The following is a 21,960-nucleotide window of genomic DNA, read 5'->3' on the forward strand; positions in this document are numbered from 1 at the left end:
TGGTAGTATAGTGGTTACAAATCAGGCTGTGAACTGCAAGGTCAGCAGTTTGAAACTACCAGCTATTCCACAGGAGAAAGATGAGGCTTTCTGCTCCCATAAAGATTTACAGCCTCAGAAACCCTGCACAGTGTCGCTATGAGTTGGAACTGACTCCATGGCACATAACCACTACCACCACCTATTGCAGAAGGAGCTTGGTAGCATAGTGGTTATGAGTCAGACTGCTAACGTCACAGTCAGCAGTTCAAAACTACTAGCAGTTCCACAGGAGAAAGATGAGGCTTTCTGCTTCCATAAAGATTTACAGTCTTGGAAACCCTATGCAGGGTTGCTATGAGTTGGAACAGACTCCATGGCACACTACTAACACCACCTATTGCAGATTCCCTATGAACCAGAACTGACCTGATGACACTTAACAACAACACTAACAACCTATTGCAGATTAGAGCCAAAAAGTCAGATTTGAGTCCTGGCCTTATAGCATACTTTGTGTATAGGCTTAGACAAGTTGCTTAATCTTTATGTATATGAATTTCTTCCACTGTAAAGTTGGATAATAACATTATCTACCTGCCAGGATTTTTGTAAAATCTGAGATAATCTATGCAAAATATTCAGGGCAATAGCTATAATGTAGTAAAGCTTTCAATAAGTATTAGATGATATTATTACCATGCTCATTATTACTAATATTTGGCTTCAGGTGAGATACTTAACTTCCTTGAACTTCAGTTTCCTCATGTGTAATGTGAAGATAATAATTTGTTTTACAGGGTTGATTCAAATGAAGGAATCCATATAAAGACCCTGTCACATTTTATACATTTAGCAAAAGTTGCTGTTCATCACTATCCCAAGCAACATGTGACCTTCATCACAATCCAAACCAAACAAACCCACTGCCATTGAATTGATTCTAACTCACAGTGATCCTTTGTAGGACAGGGTAGCATGGTTCCCTAAGGTTTCCAAGTTTGCCAGTCTTTATAGGAGCAGACAGTCTCATCTTTCTCCCATGGAGTGATCAGTGAGTTCAAACCACCAACCTTGCAATTAGCAGCCAAGTGCCTAACCCACAGGATCACCATTGTTATTTTCTTGGCAAGTGCCACTGATTTGGTTCCAACTCATAGTGACCCTGTATAGGGTTTCCAAGGAGTGACTCATGAGCTTGAGGTTCAAACTGACTTTTCAGTAAGTACAGTACATTAACCCACAGCACCACATTAGGACCACCATTACCACTCAATAATTAAGAGGCATCAAGAAGTTATGATTAAGAGCACACTCTGCTTTGAGGTTTTAATGCCTGGATTCTAATCTCTTTCTGCTCTATCATTTTCCAGCTGCATGGCCTTGGACCATCATGTACCCTTTCTAAACTTCAGTATTCAATAAAAATAATATCTGTGTGGTATCAACATTGTGAAAATTAAATGAGATAGTGCATATAAAACAAGTGGCAAGGAACCTGATGTATCATAAGTACTTGGTAGGGCATTACCTATTATTTTTGTTAGAAGCCAGTCCCACCTCTTCTCATTTCACTGTATTTCTATCAAAGGCAGTGCCATTCTCTAAGATTTCCAGAGAAAATCCTTGAAGTGTTGTTTAATTCCCTTTGCTTCTTTATCTCTTATTATTAATCAGTCTTGTGGTGCTACAGGATCTGCACTAGACTGCAAACCACAAGGTCGGCAATCCAAACCCACCAGCTGATCCTCAGAAACCCTATGCAGGGTCACTATGAGCTGGAACTGACTCAAAGGCACTTAACAAGTCCTAGAAAGTGTTCCTGCTAAATGGCGGGCTCTTTCCTGTTGCTTCCTTACCAAACTTGGTGTTGTTATAGACAGTTCATCATTATAGCTTTCCTTGATTGGGATCTTCCTACCTCCGATTGGTCCTATGTACTAGTTCCACATTTATGTTTTAAAAACAGGACTTTCTGTTTGTCACTCTGCTAAGCAGAAAACTTCTGTAGGCAACTCACCTTGTGGCTTACAGAAAAAAATCTCAGAATCCTTTGACTAACACCCCCATGATGCTCCACAGTTGATTCCATCCCACCTGTACCCCTCATCTTCAATTTTCACCAGCCTGAGCCCTGTGGTCCTTGCAGGTACATTTATCAATGTGCCATACCAGTCCCAGCTCCATATCTTAAAGAAAGTTGGTCTTTCCCTCCTTAATTACTTATTACTATAACTTTGCCCATCTTACCTTTCTTTCAGGCCATGCCCCCACTCTGTGTCTCACTGTTATTCTATAGTATGTAGCTTATCTCCAAACTTGTAACCAATTGAATGTAGGGTTCATGTTTTTTTCAGCTTCTAACTTTTCTTAAGGAGTCCTGATGTGGCACTGTGGGTTAATGAGCCAGACTGCAAAGCCATTTGAACTGCAAAGTTGGCAGTTCAAGCTCACCAGCTGTTCCTCGGAAACCCTATACAGGGTCATTATAGATCGGAACTAACTAGATGGCACTTAACAACAACAACTCTTCTTAGAAACATTTATCAGAATATGCTGTAATCTGAGGACTACCTATATGAGAGGGCTTCTAAAACTGCATGGAAAAATGGATTTTCTTCAATGAATTTGTTTGAAGTCTCCTTGTATATCCTTTTAATGGATGATCAATAAATCTCTGGGTGAATTTCCATGGAAAAAGATCCTAACATTTTGGCCTTTCTTGAACTGGACTCCTGCAATCTCTTTCCTTCCCTTTGCCCAAGGATTGGGCCCATGATCCTTTGTGTTGGATTTTTCTGTGGTCTCCATTCTGCCCTCACACTTGGCATTGTTCTTCTGGTTTTCCTGCTCATCTCTAAATCACTCTACTCACAATTTCTCTGAGTGAACAGTCTATCAGACTCACTTCAACCTTCAGGATCTTTCATTCCATAGTTCTGTCCCCCAGGGACTCTACACATCTCCCATTCTTACTGCAAAAGAAGGAGTCAGACAACTCTGTAGCCCAGATGTGGCAAACACATCATTTCCTTATCATTTTCATAAGTTGCTTTGGATACTTATTTAAAACCACAGTGATTTTTGGCTTTGGCCTACCCTCTGAACTAGCAATTGGCAAATTGGGAAAAGAGGAGACCATACCCAGTTTCTCACTCCTAGTCCAATCTGTCCTGTTTTTGATCCTTGGTTATCAATTTTTCTTCTCATATGGACAATTCTGATTCATTTTATCCACTACTTTTTCTGGATGGGAATTTTTAAAATGACTGCTGATATCCCAGCCAGTATCAACAGTACCAGAACAGACCTTGCACATCAGAAGGACTAGGACCCTTTGTCACTGCGTTTCCAGGGATGACTCAAAAGCAAGATAGGTCCAGAATTACTGTATCACAGTCAACCAAACTGGTCCTTTACTGACTCGAGAGTTGTTCATCCTCAGTTCCATTGCACAGATATTGCCTGACTCTTAAATCCACAGATTTTGACATACAGACAAAGGATATCAGTGCTGTGACAATAGCATATGCAGATCCCATTGCAAACGATCCAGCGAAGATCCCCAGGAAATTCCCCACACACTGGAAGAATGCTGCAGCATCAAACGTATTTGGATTCTCCTTGGGGCTGTAAATGGATATTGAACTGAAAAAAGAAGAATGTGAAGATTAGTCAGTGATTTCCATCTTACTGTTTTAATACCAGAAGTCAGAATTCAGCACACATTTTTCAGGCAGTGCATTTTTTCCTATAAGGTCAGCTGATAGTTGGAAGAGTTTAGGCATGAGAGTTTATGGGACTACTGAAGGAGGTAGAAAGCATTCCCCTTTCTTACAGCCCAATCTCATGGTATTCATATATTGCTACCAGTCAGTAAACAGTTTTATATTGGAAGGGCCGTAAAAATATTGTTTCTAAGCAAAGTAGGCATTAAAACATGGTAGGTGTATAAGGAATCTGCTGAGAAGATGATAACTGTGAATTATTTAGTGGCCATATGTCTTCAGTGCCGTTATATATTCACAAATGTTCCTGATAAAAAGTGCACTTTTATGGCCTATGCACAAATGGGTGATACAAATCACAGTGTGCACAAACTATCCTGCTGAGATCTTGTCATAAACCACAAAGCATTCCTCTTCTCCAGTGTAGCCCTTCAGAAACAGAGCCCCAACGGTACTAGGAGCATCACAGTATTAACCTCCAGGGAGAAACAAAGCCCTCATTTTCCCAACAAGACAAATGGCAACTACTACCCGAGGTCATCTTTTATACCCCAATTCTGGTGGCGGCCAACAGATTTATCTCCATAGAGAAAAATCAATCTACCAACAGGCAGAGTGTTCACTTAAATATTTTTGAGGATGTCATATTTGTTTTTTTATTTTTTTCAAACCAGTGCTTCAAATCCCAATGTGTTTATATTGAGGATAAGGTGTGCCCTATTTTACGAAGTATGAATTCCATATTGTAGCATTAATAATGAACAGATGTGCTGAAACCAGTATTTTTGAGGAGATAAATCAAGTAACATTTCAGTTTTTTGTGTATGTGTGTATTATTATTATTTTCATTTTAACATATGGGGGTCTTTAAAACTAATCAGGAAGAAATCAAGACTTTGGCAATGGGCTCTGGAGGGAAAGCTGAAGCAGTATCAAGAGCAAAATATATACTTCTTGTTTTTAAGTGCCATCATGTTGGTTTTCACTCATAGCAACACTCTACAGGGTTTTTGAGTAGTAGCTGGTGGGTTTGAACCTCTGACATGTGGTTTGCTGGTCCAGTGTTGGTCCTAAAGCTCAACACCAGGAGTCAAAACTGTATGCTAGACATAGCAAATTGAGATTACATTGGATATTTTAGAGACATAAGAGAATCTTTTATGGCTCGGGTGATTAGAACACATTAATAATCCGCCCTGACTCTGTATCCAGAGACTAGCTGAGAGCAGGGAGTTCAGATTTTCTAATGGGAAGACCTGTGGCATAAAAAAAAAAAAAGGTATTTTTAAATGTTCTAAGTTTTTCCCTCGATGTCTTTAAATCCCTGAAGTAGGCCAACTGCTTCTGCTTTGATCCTGTAATTGGATAAGGAAGATGAATGTGGATCTTGAATGAGGCCCTGAAATTTATGCAGAAAAAAAAGGACTGCTTTGAAGTGTTTTTCTCTTTGTAAAGTGTTATGCTTTGCAGAAAAAAATAAAAGAAAGAAAGAAAAGCAACCCTCCATTTGGATGCTCTGTATCTGACAGTCCTGGGAAATGAGGTTAAAATCCGCTCGCCCTGATCCCCAGCCTGTGAGGCTGGCTGTTTGTACTGACACCCACCAGTGTATTCTATCATCCACAGAGAAAACACTGTGCTGTTGAGTGGACTAGGACTCACAGTGACCATACAGGACAGAGTAGAACTGTCCCATAGGGTTTCCTAGATGGAAATCTTGACAGGAGCAGATGGCCAGGTCTTCTTTCTGGTGAATAACTGGTGAGTTCAAATTGCAGATCTTTTGGTTTAGCATCATAATGCTTAACCACTGTGCAACTAGTGCTCCTAGAGGAAACTGTTGTTGTTCTTGTTAAGTGCTGTCCAGTTGGTTCCAATTCATAGCGACCCTATATAGGGTGACCAAGAAGCAGTTGGTGGGTTTGAAGCAACAACACTGTAGTTAGCAGTCCAGTGCTTATCCTACAATGCCACACCAGGACTCCAGTGGTTGGTGGTGGCTCTGTGCCATGGAGTTGGTTCAGACTCATAGCGAACCTGTACAGGTTTTCTGAGGCTGTAAATCTTTATGGGAGCAGAAAGGCTCATCTTTCTCTTGCAGAACAGCTGGTAGTTTCGAACTGCTGACCTTGCAATTTGCAGCCCGATTTGTAACCACTACACTACCAGAGCTCCTTTAGGACTCCAGTAGGAATAAGAAAACACTGCATTTGCATCCACTCCTCTCAGCAAGGATTTGTGTACAGTAATGCAGCTATGTAAATATTTCCATTTATTTCTGAAGGGTCACTAAGAGTTGGAACCTACTCAAGCAAACATAGCAACAATCTACCAATAGTTAGGATCCACAGCACCTCATTGCTTCACCCTTCTCTTCACCTCCACACTTCCCAGAAGGAGTTTTTCTGTCTAGGGCTTCCCACACACTGCCCTGAAGGATTTTTCTGCCCTGGGGCTTCCAAACTTGGAGCACCACCATCACATCTTTCTGTCGTATTCTATGGCATAATCCCCATAATGTTTATCTTCAAATCAACTCATTTTTTTATTCAATATCCAAGAGCATTTGAATAAAAAATGAGTTGATTTAAAGATAAGCATTATGGGAATAACGACATAGGATAGGACCAAACGTTTACACACAAAACATAATTAGGCAGAGAAGCCTAAGATGTAGATGACAACTATTATCCCAATGCCAAGTGTGTGACATTGTGGGCAATACAAGGCAGTCAATAGTCCTCGAGAGGAAGGGATATTGTTTTAAGGTGGAGGAGATGGCATTTGAGAAATGTAGGCAGTGGACAGTGATGGGGAGAAGTTATTCTAGGAAGCAGAAAGAGTGCAAAGAAAGACGAGGAGGGTGGCCAGTTCAGGGCACATTCCAGAGCACAGCTAGGTGGTTATGGTGGCTGGAACCCAGGAAGCTTGTATGTGGATGAGAGTCAGGGAAGAGGAGGAATAAAGGTGAATGAAGGTAACAACACTCAGAACCTTGACTTCTATATTCACAGTATACAAAAGCATTCCCCTTTATATAATACTTGTAGCCTTATGTCTACATTGTGACTTCAGTGGTCCTATGACATTTCTACATGGTAAACAAGGCAGATATTATTATCCTTCTTTTTTCCTTTTCTTTTTAATATAAAATAAAGACCAGAGAAATTATATGATCTGCCCAAGATCACATAGTACTAAGTTCAAAATGTAGACTTCTTCTTCTTTCTTAAAAATGTCATGTTGCTGGGAGGAACACATAGTAAAGTGACAGTGTCAGGCTGACCAACAGGACAATAGGAGTTATGTCTGACATGGTCATGGGCACATCTTCCTATGTTATTGTTGTTGTTAAGTGCCGTTGAGTTAGTTCCGACCCACATTGACCCTGTATAGAGTGTCCAAGGAACTGCTGGTGAGCTTCAACAATTAACCTTGAGGTTCAGATGGACTTTGCAGTCTAGTGCATTAGCCCACAGCATCACACCAGGAGTTCCATCTTCCTGTACTCAAGGATAAAAACAGAGCCTATTGCATGAGGCAGGAGCACCCACTTCTATCCCACCAGCAGAAGAGAATAAGGGCTTCTCACAGAAATCTGCTCTCATTCTTGACTTCCACCAGGACCTTAAGCATCTACTGTTTTTTTTTTGTTTTTGTTTTTGTTTTTGTTTTTTGTTTTTTGTTTTGTGTGTGTGTGTTTTCTGTACTCACAACACATACTGATGATGGACACAGCACAGACTATAAAAAAATTGACTGAATGAATGTCAGATGACTGGAAAGCAGAAAGTAAAGAGAGAAGAAATGCAGGCAAGAAGGATACTTGCAAAAGCTAGTCACCTCTTGAAATGAATCATCATCTACAAAACGTTTTGTTGGGTATGCCGTAGTCAGACAGTTGGATATTAAAGAGTGATCACTGCCAACATAAAGGTGACCCTGGTTCCTTCTAACTATGCATCAAAAATTCTACACTTATTGGCTATATGGCCTTGACCAAATTACTTAATCATGCTCAGGCTCAGTGCATCATCTGTAAAATGGAGGTAATGACAGTACTTATCACTCAGCAATGTTGTAAGCATACGAGAAGCTCTATTTAAAACTCTATATTTACCCTATTCATTGAGTGTTTATTACATGCACTCAAACATTCAATCAATGTTGATGATCATCATCATTATCAATCTGTTGCAAACTTCCACAAGCCTCACAGTAACATATGTTAGAGTGTAGTGCCCCAACCAGGCCTGGGTTCCAATTGTGGGTAGGTAGGGTGTGGCTCCCCTCACACCCAGCTTTGAGGTTGCTGGAGAGCACTGGTCACTTCCATGGAAACAGAAGGATCTTCAAGGAGAAAAGACACCATAGAGGCACTCCTGAAAAATGGCCATGGAGTGAGGCTACAAGTTTCTTGTATTTAGTCTAGAGTCTTTAGATGGGCAAATCAAGGAAAGAAGGAACATTCCCAGCAGCCTGAGCAGCAATCTGCTTTAAGGTCAAGAAATAAGCAAGGAGGTTCGGCCTGAGTTGCATTTCCCTGGTTAATGGGCAACTGAGGGAACGGTCTGCAGAAAAAAATCCTCTTGCTTTGAGTGAGGAATGAGGCCAAGGAAGCAGGAGCTTCCTTGTGTAATGTAGGAAGGCTGGTTTTCTCCCATCTGCCTGGATTGTTGGCTTTAGTCCCAGACAAAGAGGGCAATTCTACAGACTCTGGTTTTCAGCTATAACACCAGGCCTCTGGATTGCAGGAGCAGTAACTGAAGAGGTTGTCTTTTGGAACCAACCATGGACTGGAATAGCAGGTATGGAGTCTTACAATTCCAACAATTTCAGCTCTTTGGACTTAAGGAGTAAACACATCCTCCCCGGCCTCATAGGAAATTCTTGAAACGTTATGGATGCAGATGCTGCCAAGGGTAGGGAGAACTGGGTAGAGGAAGAGGACTTTCTGTTAATCTGCTTCTTTGTTCTTTGGGAGTCCACTCTGAAGAGGCATTATTTGTAACACTAGCTGGTGAAGATGGATCCACAAGTTCTACATTTCTGGGAAAGGATCATTGAGTTATATGGAACCAACATCCTTGAAAATGACAGGATCAGATATACATAGCAGTGTTTAAATATTCATCTCATAAATTGAAAATAAATCCAGGTTATTGATTCATTCTGTTCAGGAACAGGATATTCAGCAAATGTTAGTTTGATGATAGGTTATTGCATTCTTTTTAAAAAAATGTGTACAGCATCTTTTATTCAAACATTTCAAAATGGATAAAGTATCCCAAATTCCTCTGATGAAAACAATATGAATAAGAATGACTTTCCTCACTGTACCATATAAGAAACAAAGGCTATCATGACCCCAATGTTTCTCAACAACCCATCTTTTCATCGATACGATGTTCCTGCAGGGAATGGGCCTGCCAGCTGAGTCATTAAGATCACGAAATTTGAAATATGGGTGCAAATTCAGCTCTGCCACTTACTGGCTTTGTGACTTTGAAAAAGTTACTTAACTTCTCTATATCTTACTGTCTTGTAAAAGGATGATAATAGTAGCTTCCTCCTGGAGTTAAATTAATTGATGTGTTCACAAAACACTTAAAATGGTGCTACCTTCTGGTGTGACACTGTAGGATAAGCACTACACCAAAAGGTCAGTTTGAACTGCAACATCAGATGTTTAAACCTGCCAACTGCTCCTCAGAAACCCTATACAGGATGGCTATGAATTGGAACTGACTTGACTGCACTTAACAACAACACAATCTAGACAGCAGGAAAAGGTCTTACCCCCAACCCAGGTACACTTTTGTGACTGATAAGGGAGGATTTCCAGTTTCTTCTCTTCCCATCAAGAGTTGCTTTGTCATTTTACTTTTAAGGCCATAACCTAGAGGGGTAATGAAAATATGTAAAAGCTGCTCTGTTTAGTTGGATGTGGACATTGTAGGTAAGAAACACGTAGAAGAAAAATAATTACAGTACCATCTTGTGGTGAAAATTCTACCCCTTAAAAAAATAGGAAAGAGACAAAGAAAAAGAAACAAGTGGATCCTTATCTATTATTTATCTTTTAATAACTGTAGCAACCTACCCTGTCTCAGAGAAGTTGCTTAATTATGAATAAGGAATTGATTTTTATGGGACCAAGAACTGTGTGTACACATTGGAATTCACTCTGGCATCTGCTTACTCATTTTTCTGGCTTATGTTCTGCCAAAGGCTATGAAGCTCTGTCAAAAGAACCTGTTGTAAAACATAATGACTCTAGGAAGTGGGGGGCATTCCAAGCACCCTGGGAAGTTCGAAGGGCTACCTCTTAATAATAAGAGGTTTGGGCCAGAAGTTCACTGAGCTTGAGTAAGAACCCACAGAGTTTCACCTTCCCAAGGGCCGATGACCCTGATGGGAGAACTGCATGTTTGAAAAGGCACATTAACTAACTCTTACAGCTTCTAGGAGACTATTTCATTAATGACTGCTCCCTAATAATCTCAATTCATAACAGAGAGTAAATTAACTTCTGAAAATTTTCTAAATCCTTGATAAAGTTCATTTTACCATATTGATAACTGGTATAAGAGGAAAAGTTATGGAGAATATTGGGAGAAATGTGAGTGAATTTCAAAAAGTTAATGGAAAATAGAATAAAAAATTAACTTTTAAAATAAAAGTTAAAAGAAAATGGAAACTATAAACTTTGTCAACATAAACTGTACCAAGGTAAAGACAGTTTGGAAGCAATGATACGGTTTAGTCCATTGCTAAAGAACTGAGAGTCCTGGGAATTTAACCAAGTCAGTGCAGCCTTTCTTACATTCTGAACTGAAGAAAATGGGTGCTCTTTAAAGATTTGTTAGAATTAGGAAACAAAATGAAGTCAGAAAGAGTCAAATCAGGACTGTAAGATGGATGCCTAATGATTTTCCATGGAAATGGTCACAAAATGCCCTTGTTTGATGACAGAAATGAGCAAGGGCATTGTTATAGGGGAGAAGGACTCTCTGGTAAAACTTTCCTGGGAGTATTTCCTCTAAAACTTTGACTAAGTTTCCCAAACCACTTGTATAATAAGTAGATGCTATCGTTCTTTGGTCCTCTAGAAAACCAACAATTAAAATGACTTGAGCATTCCCAAAAAACTGTTGCTATGACCTTTGCTCTTTACTGCTCTCCTTTTGCTTTGACTGGACCACTTCCCCTCACAGTAGCCATGGCTTTGATTGTGCTTCATTTTCACGATTGTACTGGTAAAGCTCTGCTTCATCTACTGTTACAATTTTTCTAACATGTTTCAGGATCTTCTTTAAATTTTCCATGCTTAAAATTTCCATCAAAAGCTCTGGTCTTTTCTGTAGCTGATCTAGGCGCAAGAGTTTGGGCACCCATCAAGCAGCAAGTTTGCTCAACTTGAAGTTTTCAGTCAGGCTTTTATAAGTAGAACCATTTGAGATGTCTGCAGTTTTAGCTGTTGTTTCTGATATGTAATAATCAGTCCTCTTCAATTAGGACACAAACAAGATTGTTTCCTTGCAAATGGATGTAGATGATCCTCTGCTGTGGATTTCTCTTTCAACAGCATCTGCTATTGTTAAGTGTCGTTGAGTCAGTTTCTGTGTAAGGTTTCTGAGGCTTTAAGTGTTCATGGGAGCATAAACACTCATGTTTCTCCAACAGAACAGCTGGCAGGATTGAAATGTGGACCTTGTGGTTTACAGTCCACTGCTTACCGTATGGGGCCACTGAGCTCCCCAGCATCAACTATTGTTGTTAAATGCTGTCAAGTCAGTTCTGAGCCATAGCAAACCTGCATAGGGTTTGCAAGGAGCAGATGGTGAGCTTGAACTGCCAGCCTTGCAGTTCATACCAACTTTGCTGTCTAATCATTACCCCAGAGTGCCATACCAGGACTCCTAACATCATCTAGGCCCTTCTTAAAACAAGTTATCTATTTGTAAACTGATGATCTCTTTGGAGTGTTGTCCCCATAAACTTTTCATAAAGCACCAACGATTTTGCCATTCTTCCATCCAAGCTTCACCATAAGTTTGATGTTTGTTCTTGCTTAGATTTTAGCAGAGTTCATGTTGCTCTGATAGGGGCTATTTTGAAACTGATATCTTATGCTTCTTACTGCCTCAGACTTGATTCTTTTCAGCCATGTTGTCACAAGTATAATTTGGTACAAGATTTTTGTGTTTAAATCCATGCATAGTTTTTCATAATATACATTTCTATGAGCTTTTTGAAGACCCCTCAGGTTGGATGGCATATCGTGGCTGTACCAGAATAATACAATATCAGGTTGAATTAGTTGATTCATTTCATTAAAAAATATTGATTGAGTATATATACTATGTGTAAGGAGATCTGGTAGCGTAGTGGAACACCAGCTGTGCTGCTAACAGGAAGTTCACAATTCAAATCTACCAGACACTCCACAAGAGAAGGATGAGGCTTTACAGTCTCAGAAACCCTCCCAATGAGTCATTATGGGTCAGAACCAATTTGACGGCATACCGCCACCACCACTATGTGTAGATATTGTTCCAGACATAGATGATAAATCAGGACACAAAACAATCCTAACTTTAGGTTTCTTACATCCCAGTGGAGAAAACACATATTAAACAACTAATCAAAAGGATATGTGATAAAATGAAAGGGCGTGAAAAGAAAAATAAAGCAGCATAAAGGGATGGGATAGAGGATAAGGTGGGTGCTGCTTTAGTTATGGTGCTGGAAAAGGCTTCTCTGAAAAGGATGAATAAGATGAAGTGTGTATGGAGAGAGGGAGCTTTCTAGGCCTCAAGACCATGCAAGCTTGGTGGATCTGGAGACAGCCGGTATGCTAGAGTGACTGTTTGTTGTTGTTAAGTGCCGTCGAGTCGGTTCTGACTCATAGCGACCCTGTACAGGGTTTCCGAGGGTGTAAATCCTTACGGGAGTAGAAAGCCTCATCTTTCTCCCGCGGAGCGGCTGGTAGAGTGACTGTAGTGAGGTGAATAAAGGAGAGAGAAACTTGTAGGAGTCATAGCTGGAGATGGGATCAGGAGCAATGTCTTGTGGGACCTATTTGTCTATTTTAGCACTTGAAATGTTCTTCTAGATGTGACAGGTCAGCCACTGGAGGCATGAGGCAGGGTAGACATTGGTATGGAATATTTCAGGTGGAAGAAATTCTTGCACTAAGCTAGAAAATGTGCTCTCCAAGAACTCCCCACAACAGTGACTGACTTGATAACCATTTCCAACATCTTTCAGGTCTACCAGGAAAAGACTATAGAGTATTTGGTTTTCTTGTGCTAATGCAGATCCTGTCACTGAAAATGGCTGAGAATGAAGAATGAAGTGAGTAAAGAGTAGTACTTCAACAGGGGGATACAGTGAAGGCACCAATTATTTAGGCTGGAGCTGGTTTGATAATGACATCAAGAACGGTTACAAATTTCAGCATAGTACAAACCCTTTGACATATTCCTAAGTAGCTCTGGTCCATTAAGTTCCAACTTTAAGGTGACAAAGAGAGCACTGAGTTTAAAATTGGTTTAAAGAGAAGAAGAGTTAAAAGAGGTTTGTTATGAATTATGTGTGCATTTTCTTTGAGAGCAGATATTAAATTACTTTGCAATTTAGCCTGAAAAGTCCTGTCAGAATTGAATTAGTCTGTAGGCTTTGAGAAATTTTCTCTTACACCTAATATTGAGAGGAAGGTGAATTTGAGATAGTCCCAAAGATAAAAGTAACCAGCAAATACATTTCTTATTTCTTTTTCTTTTTTCCTTGAAGCAGAAACAGAAATTTGAATCCTAGGACTGTGAGACTATTCATTTAAAAGAGAGAGAGAGAGTGAATAATTCTCATGATCTACTGGGAATTTTGGCCCTTTCTCCAACTTTACAGTTCTTTTAATCCTCATTAATGAAATCTTAGCTCCAAAGGGTGCTGTGATATGTGGAACTTTTAGTCATTATATACATACAAAGATTAGAAAAGTAGGTTAATAGCCACTAAAGATGGAAAACTAAACTTTTTAGAGTTAAAATTAAAATACAATCATAAAGAGGTGTAAGCAAGACCAAAAATTAATCCCCAAAGCAGAAAATGGAGAAGGGGTCCTGGTTCCCCAACATATACTGAGCACTAAAAATACTTGTTGTTGTTAGGTGCCATTGAGTTGGTACCAACTCATAGCAACCTCATGCACAGCAAAGCGAAACACTGCCTGATCCTGGGCCAACCTTACTACTGTTGCCACACTTGAGTCCATCGATGCTGCCACTTGGCCAATCAATCTAATTGGGGGTCTTCCTATTTTTCTCTGACCCTCTACCTTACCAAACATGATATCATTCTCCAGCAACTGGTCCCTCCTTACAATATATCCAAAATATGCGAGACGAAGTTTGACCATCTTGGCTTCCAAAGAGCACTCTGGCTGCACTTTGTTGTTGTTGTTAAGTGCCAATGAGGTGGTTCTGACACATAGCGACCCTATATAGGTTTTCCGAGGAGCAGCTGGTGAACTTGAAACACCAACCTTGCAGGTGAAATGGCTCTGCAGTCTGGCGCATTAACCCATAGCGCCACACCAGGACTTAGCCCCTATATTCATTACTCTGGTACACCGACTACATGCCTAGCACTATGGAAGCATATTTTTTTTTTTTATAAACACCATCCTTTCATCATAGTAACTCCCTGAAGTAGATTCAATTATTATTTCCATTCTACAGATGAGGAAATGTTCACTTAGACAGATTAAGTAACTTTGCATATTTCACCTCATTTAATCCTTTTAACCATCAAATGAAGAATGCATTATTCTCATTTCACAGATAAACAGACTAGAGGAGGTTAAATAGCTAGCCCGAGGTAACTTGCTAATAAATGATGCAGTAGGTAGTCAACTGCTGTTTCACTGATTAAAGTCTGTACGACATGCAAACTAGGGAGGGAATGACCTCCATCTATCACCTGAGTGTAGTCAACAAATGCTTCATCTTTTTAGGATTGTGGCCCAAACCACTCTTGGAATTGTAAGATCCAGGAAGTTGATGTGCAAGTAAAAACATTGCATTTCCCTATACATTTATTATAATATGAGAAGTTTGGCTGACAACCTAGTGTTACTTCTAGGCCAGCATTTGTTAATGGAGATCTCTTTCCTCCGTATTAGAGAGGTTTCAATATGGAACTACATCCCTATCTCTTGGCATTCCTGCCAACACTAACTTAGGTCTGCTTTCTTAAATAGTGTTATCCTGTTCCCCCACATGGTGACTACTGTCCCTTTTTAATATTTACTTATCTATGTCTTCATCTACAAAAAATAGAGATGATGATAATCTTGCTTCCTTCATAGAGTAGAGATTTGATATGTCAACATATGTACAGTGTTTGGAATGCTACTGGAAGATGGAAAGCAGTTCATAAATATTGGTTGTTATTGTTGATATTACTATTTGTTGTTGTTGTTAAGTCCTGTCGAGTCAGTTCTGACTAACAGCAGCCCTGTATAGGGTTTCTAAGGAGCAGTTGGTGAGTTTGAACAACCAACCTTGTTCCCGTGGAGCAGCTGGTAGTTTCGAACCACTGACCTTAAGGTTCACAGCCCGATTCGTAACCACAATGCTACCAGAGCGCGCTCTCTCTCTCTCTCTCTCTCTCTCTCTCTCTCTCTCTCTCTCTATATATATATATATATATATATATATATATACACACACATATTTTTTTTTTTCATGAACATATTTTGCTTCAGGTATAGCAATAGGATTTCTGTGGTATGCCTCTCTTGGTGTCCCTTTCCCTGGCAAGGCTACTAGAAGTACAACTCTTGGATTTGCAAGGCAACCCTGGGTCTTTTGTGCTTAACTGTTGTTTACAGTTGACATGCATCACCTTGTTTGTTACTATCCCTGGTAGCCTCTGCTCCACAGGGCTCATTAACAAAATCATGAGTTCAATATTCAACCTAATTCTAAGTGTATCACTCATTCCATCATAGAACACTCTTATAGTGCCCTGACACATGAATTGAAATTCCTAAATGCTTCCATATTTTTAGAAGTTGTTGTTGTTGTTAAGTGCTACTGAACTGGTTTCGACTCATAGTGACTCTGTATAGGGTCTCTGTGAGTAAACATTAATCTAAGTAATATTTCCTGTATAGGGTTTCTTAGAAGTGGCTGGTAGGTTTTAACTGCCAATCTTTCAGTCCAGTGCTGAAAGATTTTCTACTCCCGTAAAGATTTACAACCTCAGAAACCCTGTATAGGGTCGCTATGGGTCGGGACCGACTCGATGGCACTTAACAACAACAACAACATATATATATATATATATATTTGTGAATACAGGATGTCTAATGAAGTTGTGTGGAATGGCTGATTAGCAACAATCAAGAAAAAAACGTGACACTACTGGAGTTTGCTTTCATGGTAATCACCAATTCACAGCTCACCGCATGCTACATAGAGATAAAGCAGTATCAGCAAACAGGTGCATGCTTGGATTAGGGCCAGCGGTGCTTCACAAATGCATGTGCTGAGGACAGTGAGGAGCAAATGAATGAAATGCTTGTTTCCTCTGGCTGGGTCAAAGGACTTTTCATTTGCAATGGGCTGCCTTCCCAATCTGGGAGCCTTTCATTCCTACATTAGACAAACCTCACTCCTATTATAAACAGCTGCCTGGGACAGTCTGCTGGAGTATAACCTGGTGAAAAGCCAACTCCCAGAAAATATTTGCACTGATGATTCATTCCCATAGACCCTTCATCCTCCCTTCCATTTATTAGCAATTAAGTGAGCATCTGGGTCTCAAATCACAGTTTAATTTAATTAAGAATGTGCGTCCATCTTTTTAGAGTTGCAGATAATTTCACTTGAGTTCAAGGTTATGTTTGGGAGCAAAGTACATAGTTATCTTCTTTAACTGATATATTTTACCAAGGCAGTTTACTCACCACCACTGTTTCAATTTTATGTGAAACATGGGACCTGCAGAACAACAAATCTTACCAAAGAGAGTTTGCTTCTACATAATGTCTTAAAATTACTTTATAGATTTCTAGCAGTTGCTATAAAGTAGAGATCACAGAATGAGAAAGTTCCACAGCAGAGTCATCACTGGTACTAGATCTTTAGGTGCAGCTTTAACAGAGATAAGAATGTGGACTTTAAATATATTTGAACCTCAAACCAATATAGTTTTCCAGAATTGAGAAATTCCTAACTCAAACTATGAATAGGTGTTCCCCACCCATGTAATAAAGACGCTAAGCATGAGGACAAGCACTTCATTTATGAGGAGGAACGTTGCTGAAATAGTAGAGGAGCAGGAGGTATTTCTTAGTGTCAGATGCTAGGGTCCAAGGCATTGAAATCAGCTTGAAGGATCAGGAGGATGCTTTTGCATATCTAGTCCAGAGGCTATGAGAGTATGTAGGCTAGAGACTTGGTAGTAATTAGAGGGCAATGGAGTTGGTAGAAGGTTTCAAGTTAAAACTAGATAAGCCAACCACAGTCAGTATGTGGATAACCAAAAAGGGGGAAGGAGGCAGGAAATCAATGATTTGGGGAATCCAGGAATGGATTGAGAACCCATTGTTTGTAAATGCACATATGCATTTTTCTGCAAAGGAGATTCTTTCATTTATATTTCCTAATCAACGTGGTCCATGATTTCAACAAGTTAAAAAACTACTAACCAATTGGGTACACAAATACTGCTGGATAGAACCAGGAGGGGTGGTCTAAAGCTGAAGTAAGCAACTTTCAAAAGAAAGTGAAACAAAAAGGGATAACAAAATAATCAATGTGAGATACTTGAAATAAGAAGACAATGGCCTTTTGCACTCTGCCTACCCAGGAAGGAGCCCATGTGGTTGCTGTGGGCTAGAAGGCAATATTTGGGAAAACATATGGGTAAGTGAGTAATGACAGAGCAGAAAGAGGGTCAGCTTTTGACACTCACGTATATAGAGCATTGAGTTTTGGAGGGTTGTATTTACAGGAGGATAGTGGATAGACTTAAGAGGTGTAGCAGGTAATACCATGAAGAGTATATTAACTTATGGTCTGACTCAACCCTACTTTCTATTCCTCATTTTGTTTGGACTTTTGGTGTGGTGCTATGGATAAGCACTGGACTGCAAACCACAAGGTCAACAGTTCAAACCCACCAGCTGCTCCTCAGAAACCCTATACTGAGTCACTATGAGTCAGAACCAACTCCATGGCACTTAACAACAAAGAACACTTTTGTTTACCACCACTCGTCTGTCAGTTTGCTGTACTTTGGATGCTGGAAGCTGGACAGGTTTCAGCAAAGTTTCCAGGTTGACAGACTAGAAAAAAGGAAGGCAAACCACTTCTGAATGTTTGAAAATTTTATAAATAGCAGCAGAACATTGTCTGATGTAATGTTGGAAGATGGCAAGATCCCTGGAGTGCTAAATTTTGAGTCCTCAAATTGGAAGGCACTCAAAATATGACCAAAGATGAGCTGCCTTCTCAAAGTAGAATTGACCTTAATGACTTGAATGGAGCAAAGTTTCCAGGACTTTCATTCAATGGGAGCACAACTCCAAATGAGAAGAAACAACTGTAAACATCCAATTATAATCAAAAGGTGGAGTGTATAAAGTATAAATCAAGGAAAACTGGAAGTTGTCAAAAATGAAAAGGAACACATAAAGATCAATATCATAGACATTTATGAGCTGAAATGGATTGTTATTGGTCATTTTGAATCAGACAATCATATGGCTTACTATACTGAGAACAGCACATTGAAGAAAAATGGCATTACATTTATTGTCGAAATGAGCACTTCAAGATCTGTCTTGAAGTACAGTACTGTCTGTGATGGGATAATAGTCGTTTCTCTTTGAGGAAGACCAGTTAATATCACTACTATTATTCAAATTTCTGCACCAAGCACTGAAGCCAGTGATTATGAAACTGAAAAAGTTTACCAACTTTTTCAATCAGAAACTGGTCAAACATGTAATCAAGATGCATTGACTGGAGGAGGCGAGGCTTGATGGCTGCTAGGGTGGAGGTGCAATGAAGTTTGCTGTCAGTAATACCACAGAATATTAGGCAAAGCAGACCCAGGACAGAGCTCCAAAACTTGGAATCACATAGATAGGAATGTTTTCAAGGTTTGAAGGCTTATAGATTGTGGAACTTGAAGTTGAAGTAAAACATTGAGTACTTTTGAATCAGCCGGGCTGGGCTCAGAGGCCCGGAATCGACATCTTGGGCAAGACCAAATGGCAAGACCAAAAGGGGGAGCAGAAACACAACGGAAAAACACCACTGGAACCTTGTAGCAAAGGTGGACAATACACTTTGTCAGTTTTGCTTTGTTCTGATTTTTTTTTCTTTTTTGGGGGGTGGGGTCATTAACATGCCCACTGTTTGCCCACCTCAATCCTGGTGACTAGAGGAGGAGTCTGAGTGAGTGGAAACCCCCACCCTCACCACTGGTGGGTTCTTCTGCCACGCATGTGCACAGATAAACAGCCCAAGAGAAGGCCCAGAACGTTTTTTGCTTCTTTGTCTTTTGTTTTGTTTTTTAAAATTGGAAAGGGCAGGACAGGGCTGTAGAGAAAGAGAGTTTAAAAACAAAACAGGCCGAAAATTAAATTAAAGCCTGAGGTATAGCATAATAACAAACACTGGCATCTTGAAATCTCTCAGGCAGCTTTGAAAGCAATAAGCTGAAGAGAGGACATTAAAGTCATACTCATATTAGGCTACAGATTTTCTTTTTTCTCTTTATTCTCTCCCTTCTCTCCCTTTTCTGTGATTAGAGACTGCAGTATTGAGTCTATTTTTTGTTGTTGCTGTTTTTTAGTCTTTTAAAAAATTTCTTTCTCTTGTTTTTTTCCACTGGTGCTGTTTTGCTGTTATATACCCTGCCCCCCCACCTTCTGCCTTTGAAGGACTCTTTGTCTCCCTATAATACATAAGAAGAGTCAGCAACTGCTGCCATATAGTCAAGCTACAATCACACTATAAAACACCAAAACCCAGGCAAGAACCAATATCAACTGCCATATAACAGGGAAACAGACAACACCTATGAAAGTTACTCTGAGTGAAGCAATAAGAAGAGTGAAAAGGGAAGCCCACATCCTGATCACATCTTCCTGGAAGTAATCAGAAACCATAAAAAGTACCAAATACATACTCAATTAAGTATTAAAGCCACAGATAAACACTAAACATGTCCAAGAAGCAAAAGCGGATGACCATATCAGCACATGTCCAGAAACAAGATAAAATGTCTGAGATAAATGACCAAGAGGTAGACCTGGACTCTATTCTGGAAGGAGGGTAGGACTTGGAAATGCCTGAGAAGGAATTCAGAAAAATGATTATAAAATGTTTCAAAACACTTTACAATGCAGTTCAGAAAAATAAGAAAGAAGTCAGGAAAGTGCTACAGGAACAACAAAATAAGATAAATACAGCATTGGAAACTATTAAAAACCTACAGAAAGAGGTCCAAATGATCAACAACAGAATATCAGAAATAGACAATACTATGAAAGGACAGAGGAGTAGAATAGATGAGATGGAAGACAGAAAATGGATTAAACGCACCTGTTAAGAGACAGAGGGTGGCAGAATGGATAAGGAAACAAGATCCTTCATTATGCTGTCTGCAAGAAACACATCTCACACACAGAGACAAAAACAGATTAAAAGTCAAAGGATGGAAAAAAATATACCAAGCTAATTGCAATAAAAAAAGAACAGGAGTGGCAGTACTAATCGCTGATAAAATAAACTTTAAGGCAAAAAACAGCATAATAGATAAAGATGGACATTATATCATGATTAAAGGGACAATTGAACAAGATGAAATAACCATAATAAATATCTATGCTCCCAATAATAGAGCTCCAAAATATATAAAGCAAACTCTAATAGATTTGAAGAAAGAAATAGATGAATCTACAATAATAGTGGGTGATTTTAATACACAGCTTTCAAAAATGGATAGAACAACCAGAAAGAAACTTGACAAAGACACAGAAGAACTAAGCAACACAATCAGCCAACTGGACCTCAGAGCATTCAACCTAACAACTGCACAATACACATTCTTTTCCAGTGCTCTTGGAACATTCTCCAGAAGAGATCATGTTTTTGGCCACAAAACAAATCTCCATAAATTTACAAATACCAAAATACTACAAAGCATCTTCTCAGACCACAATGCTATCAAATTAGAAATCAACAATAGGAAGATCAAGGAAATGAAGTCAAATACATGGAAACCAAATAACACCCTGCTGAAAAGTGACTGGGTAGTAGAAGAAATTAAATGTGAATTCACAAAGTTCCTAGAAATAAATGAGAAGGAAAACACAACATACCAAAATCTTTGGGACACAGTTAAAGTGGTGCTGAGAGGACAATTTATTGCAATAAGTGCACACATCCAAAAAGAAGAAAGAACCAAAATTAACACATTAACAAAGCCTCTACAACAATTAGAAACAGACCAACAAAGGGAACCTACAGCCACCAAAAGAAAAGAAATAATAAAGATTAGAGCAGAAATAAATGAGATAGGCTTCCGGTATGGCAGGACAGCTAGGGAAGTAAGGTAGGGACGGGCTCCGGGGAAAAACAAGTGGAATCTCACAAAGGAAGCATTCATGTACCAGTCCCACAGTTTTTAAACTATCATAAAGTCTCCTGAACTCAAATTTTTGAGAAATCGCACTACTAAGGATAAGGAAGGGGGCGTATTTTGGGACTCTTGCCTGCAGAACTGTGGGTTGCTCCTGTGACTGTAGAGTTTAGAGGGAGGGGCCAGGCTGGCCCATTTGGAAAGCGGTGTCTCCAGCCAGGGGTGGGCGTGGGGGTGGGGAAGAAGGGCAAGAGGTGACATAGTTTCCCCCTGCCCTAAGTCTCCCCACCCTGGCTTGAAATCCCAATAAAAATCAGCTGGGTGCAGCTCACCTATGCACGGAGAGTGTAAGAAAGTCAGCAACGGCTTTTTGAAGTCATCCATCATCCCCTATCTGTTGCTGCATCTAAGCCCCTTGCCCCCACTACAAGCTAGCAGCGGGGATCCTCCAGTGGCTGTTCTGGCGGGACAGGGAACAGAAAAAGTTAACCAAAGCCACATATCTGCTCCAATGTGGTGATTTCTGTCCATGCGTTTATATTACTTCTGCTTTTAGTCCTTTTGATTACACATCCCTCCTGGA

At 39.8% G+C, this 21,960-nt stretch overlaps 1 protein-coding gene across 1 annotated transcript in view; it reads right to left on the reverse strand.

Moving 5' to 3' along the window:
* Window positions 1-21,960, reverse strand: part of SLC9A9 (solute carrier family 9, subfamily A (NHE9, cation proton antiporter 9), member 9) — a 1,149,796-nt gene that overhangs the window by 626,334 nt on the left and 501,502 nt on the right. The window contains exon 7 of the mRNA XM_006869862.1: window positions 3,489-3,627. Coding sequence (XP_006869924.1) covers window positions 3,489-3,627 — 139 coding nt within the window. The remainder of the gene's footprint in view (window positions 1-3,488; window positions 3,628-21,960) is intronic.

The sequence above is a fragment of the Chrysochloris asiatica genome, unplaced genomic scaffold (assembly GCF_000296735.1).
Source record: "Chrysochloris asiatica unplaced genomic scaffold, ChrAsi1.0 scaffold00136, whole genome shotgun sequence".
Lineage (NCBI taxonomy): Eukaryota > Metazoa > Chordata > Mammalia > Afrosoricida > Chrysochloridae > Chrysochloris > Chrysochloris asiatica.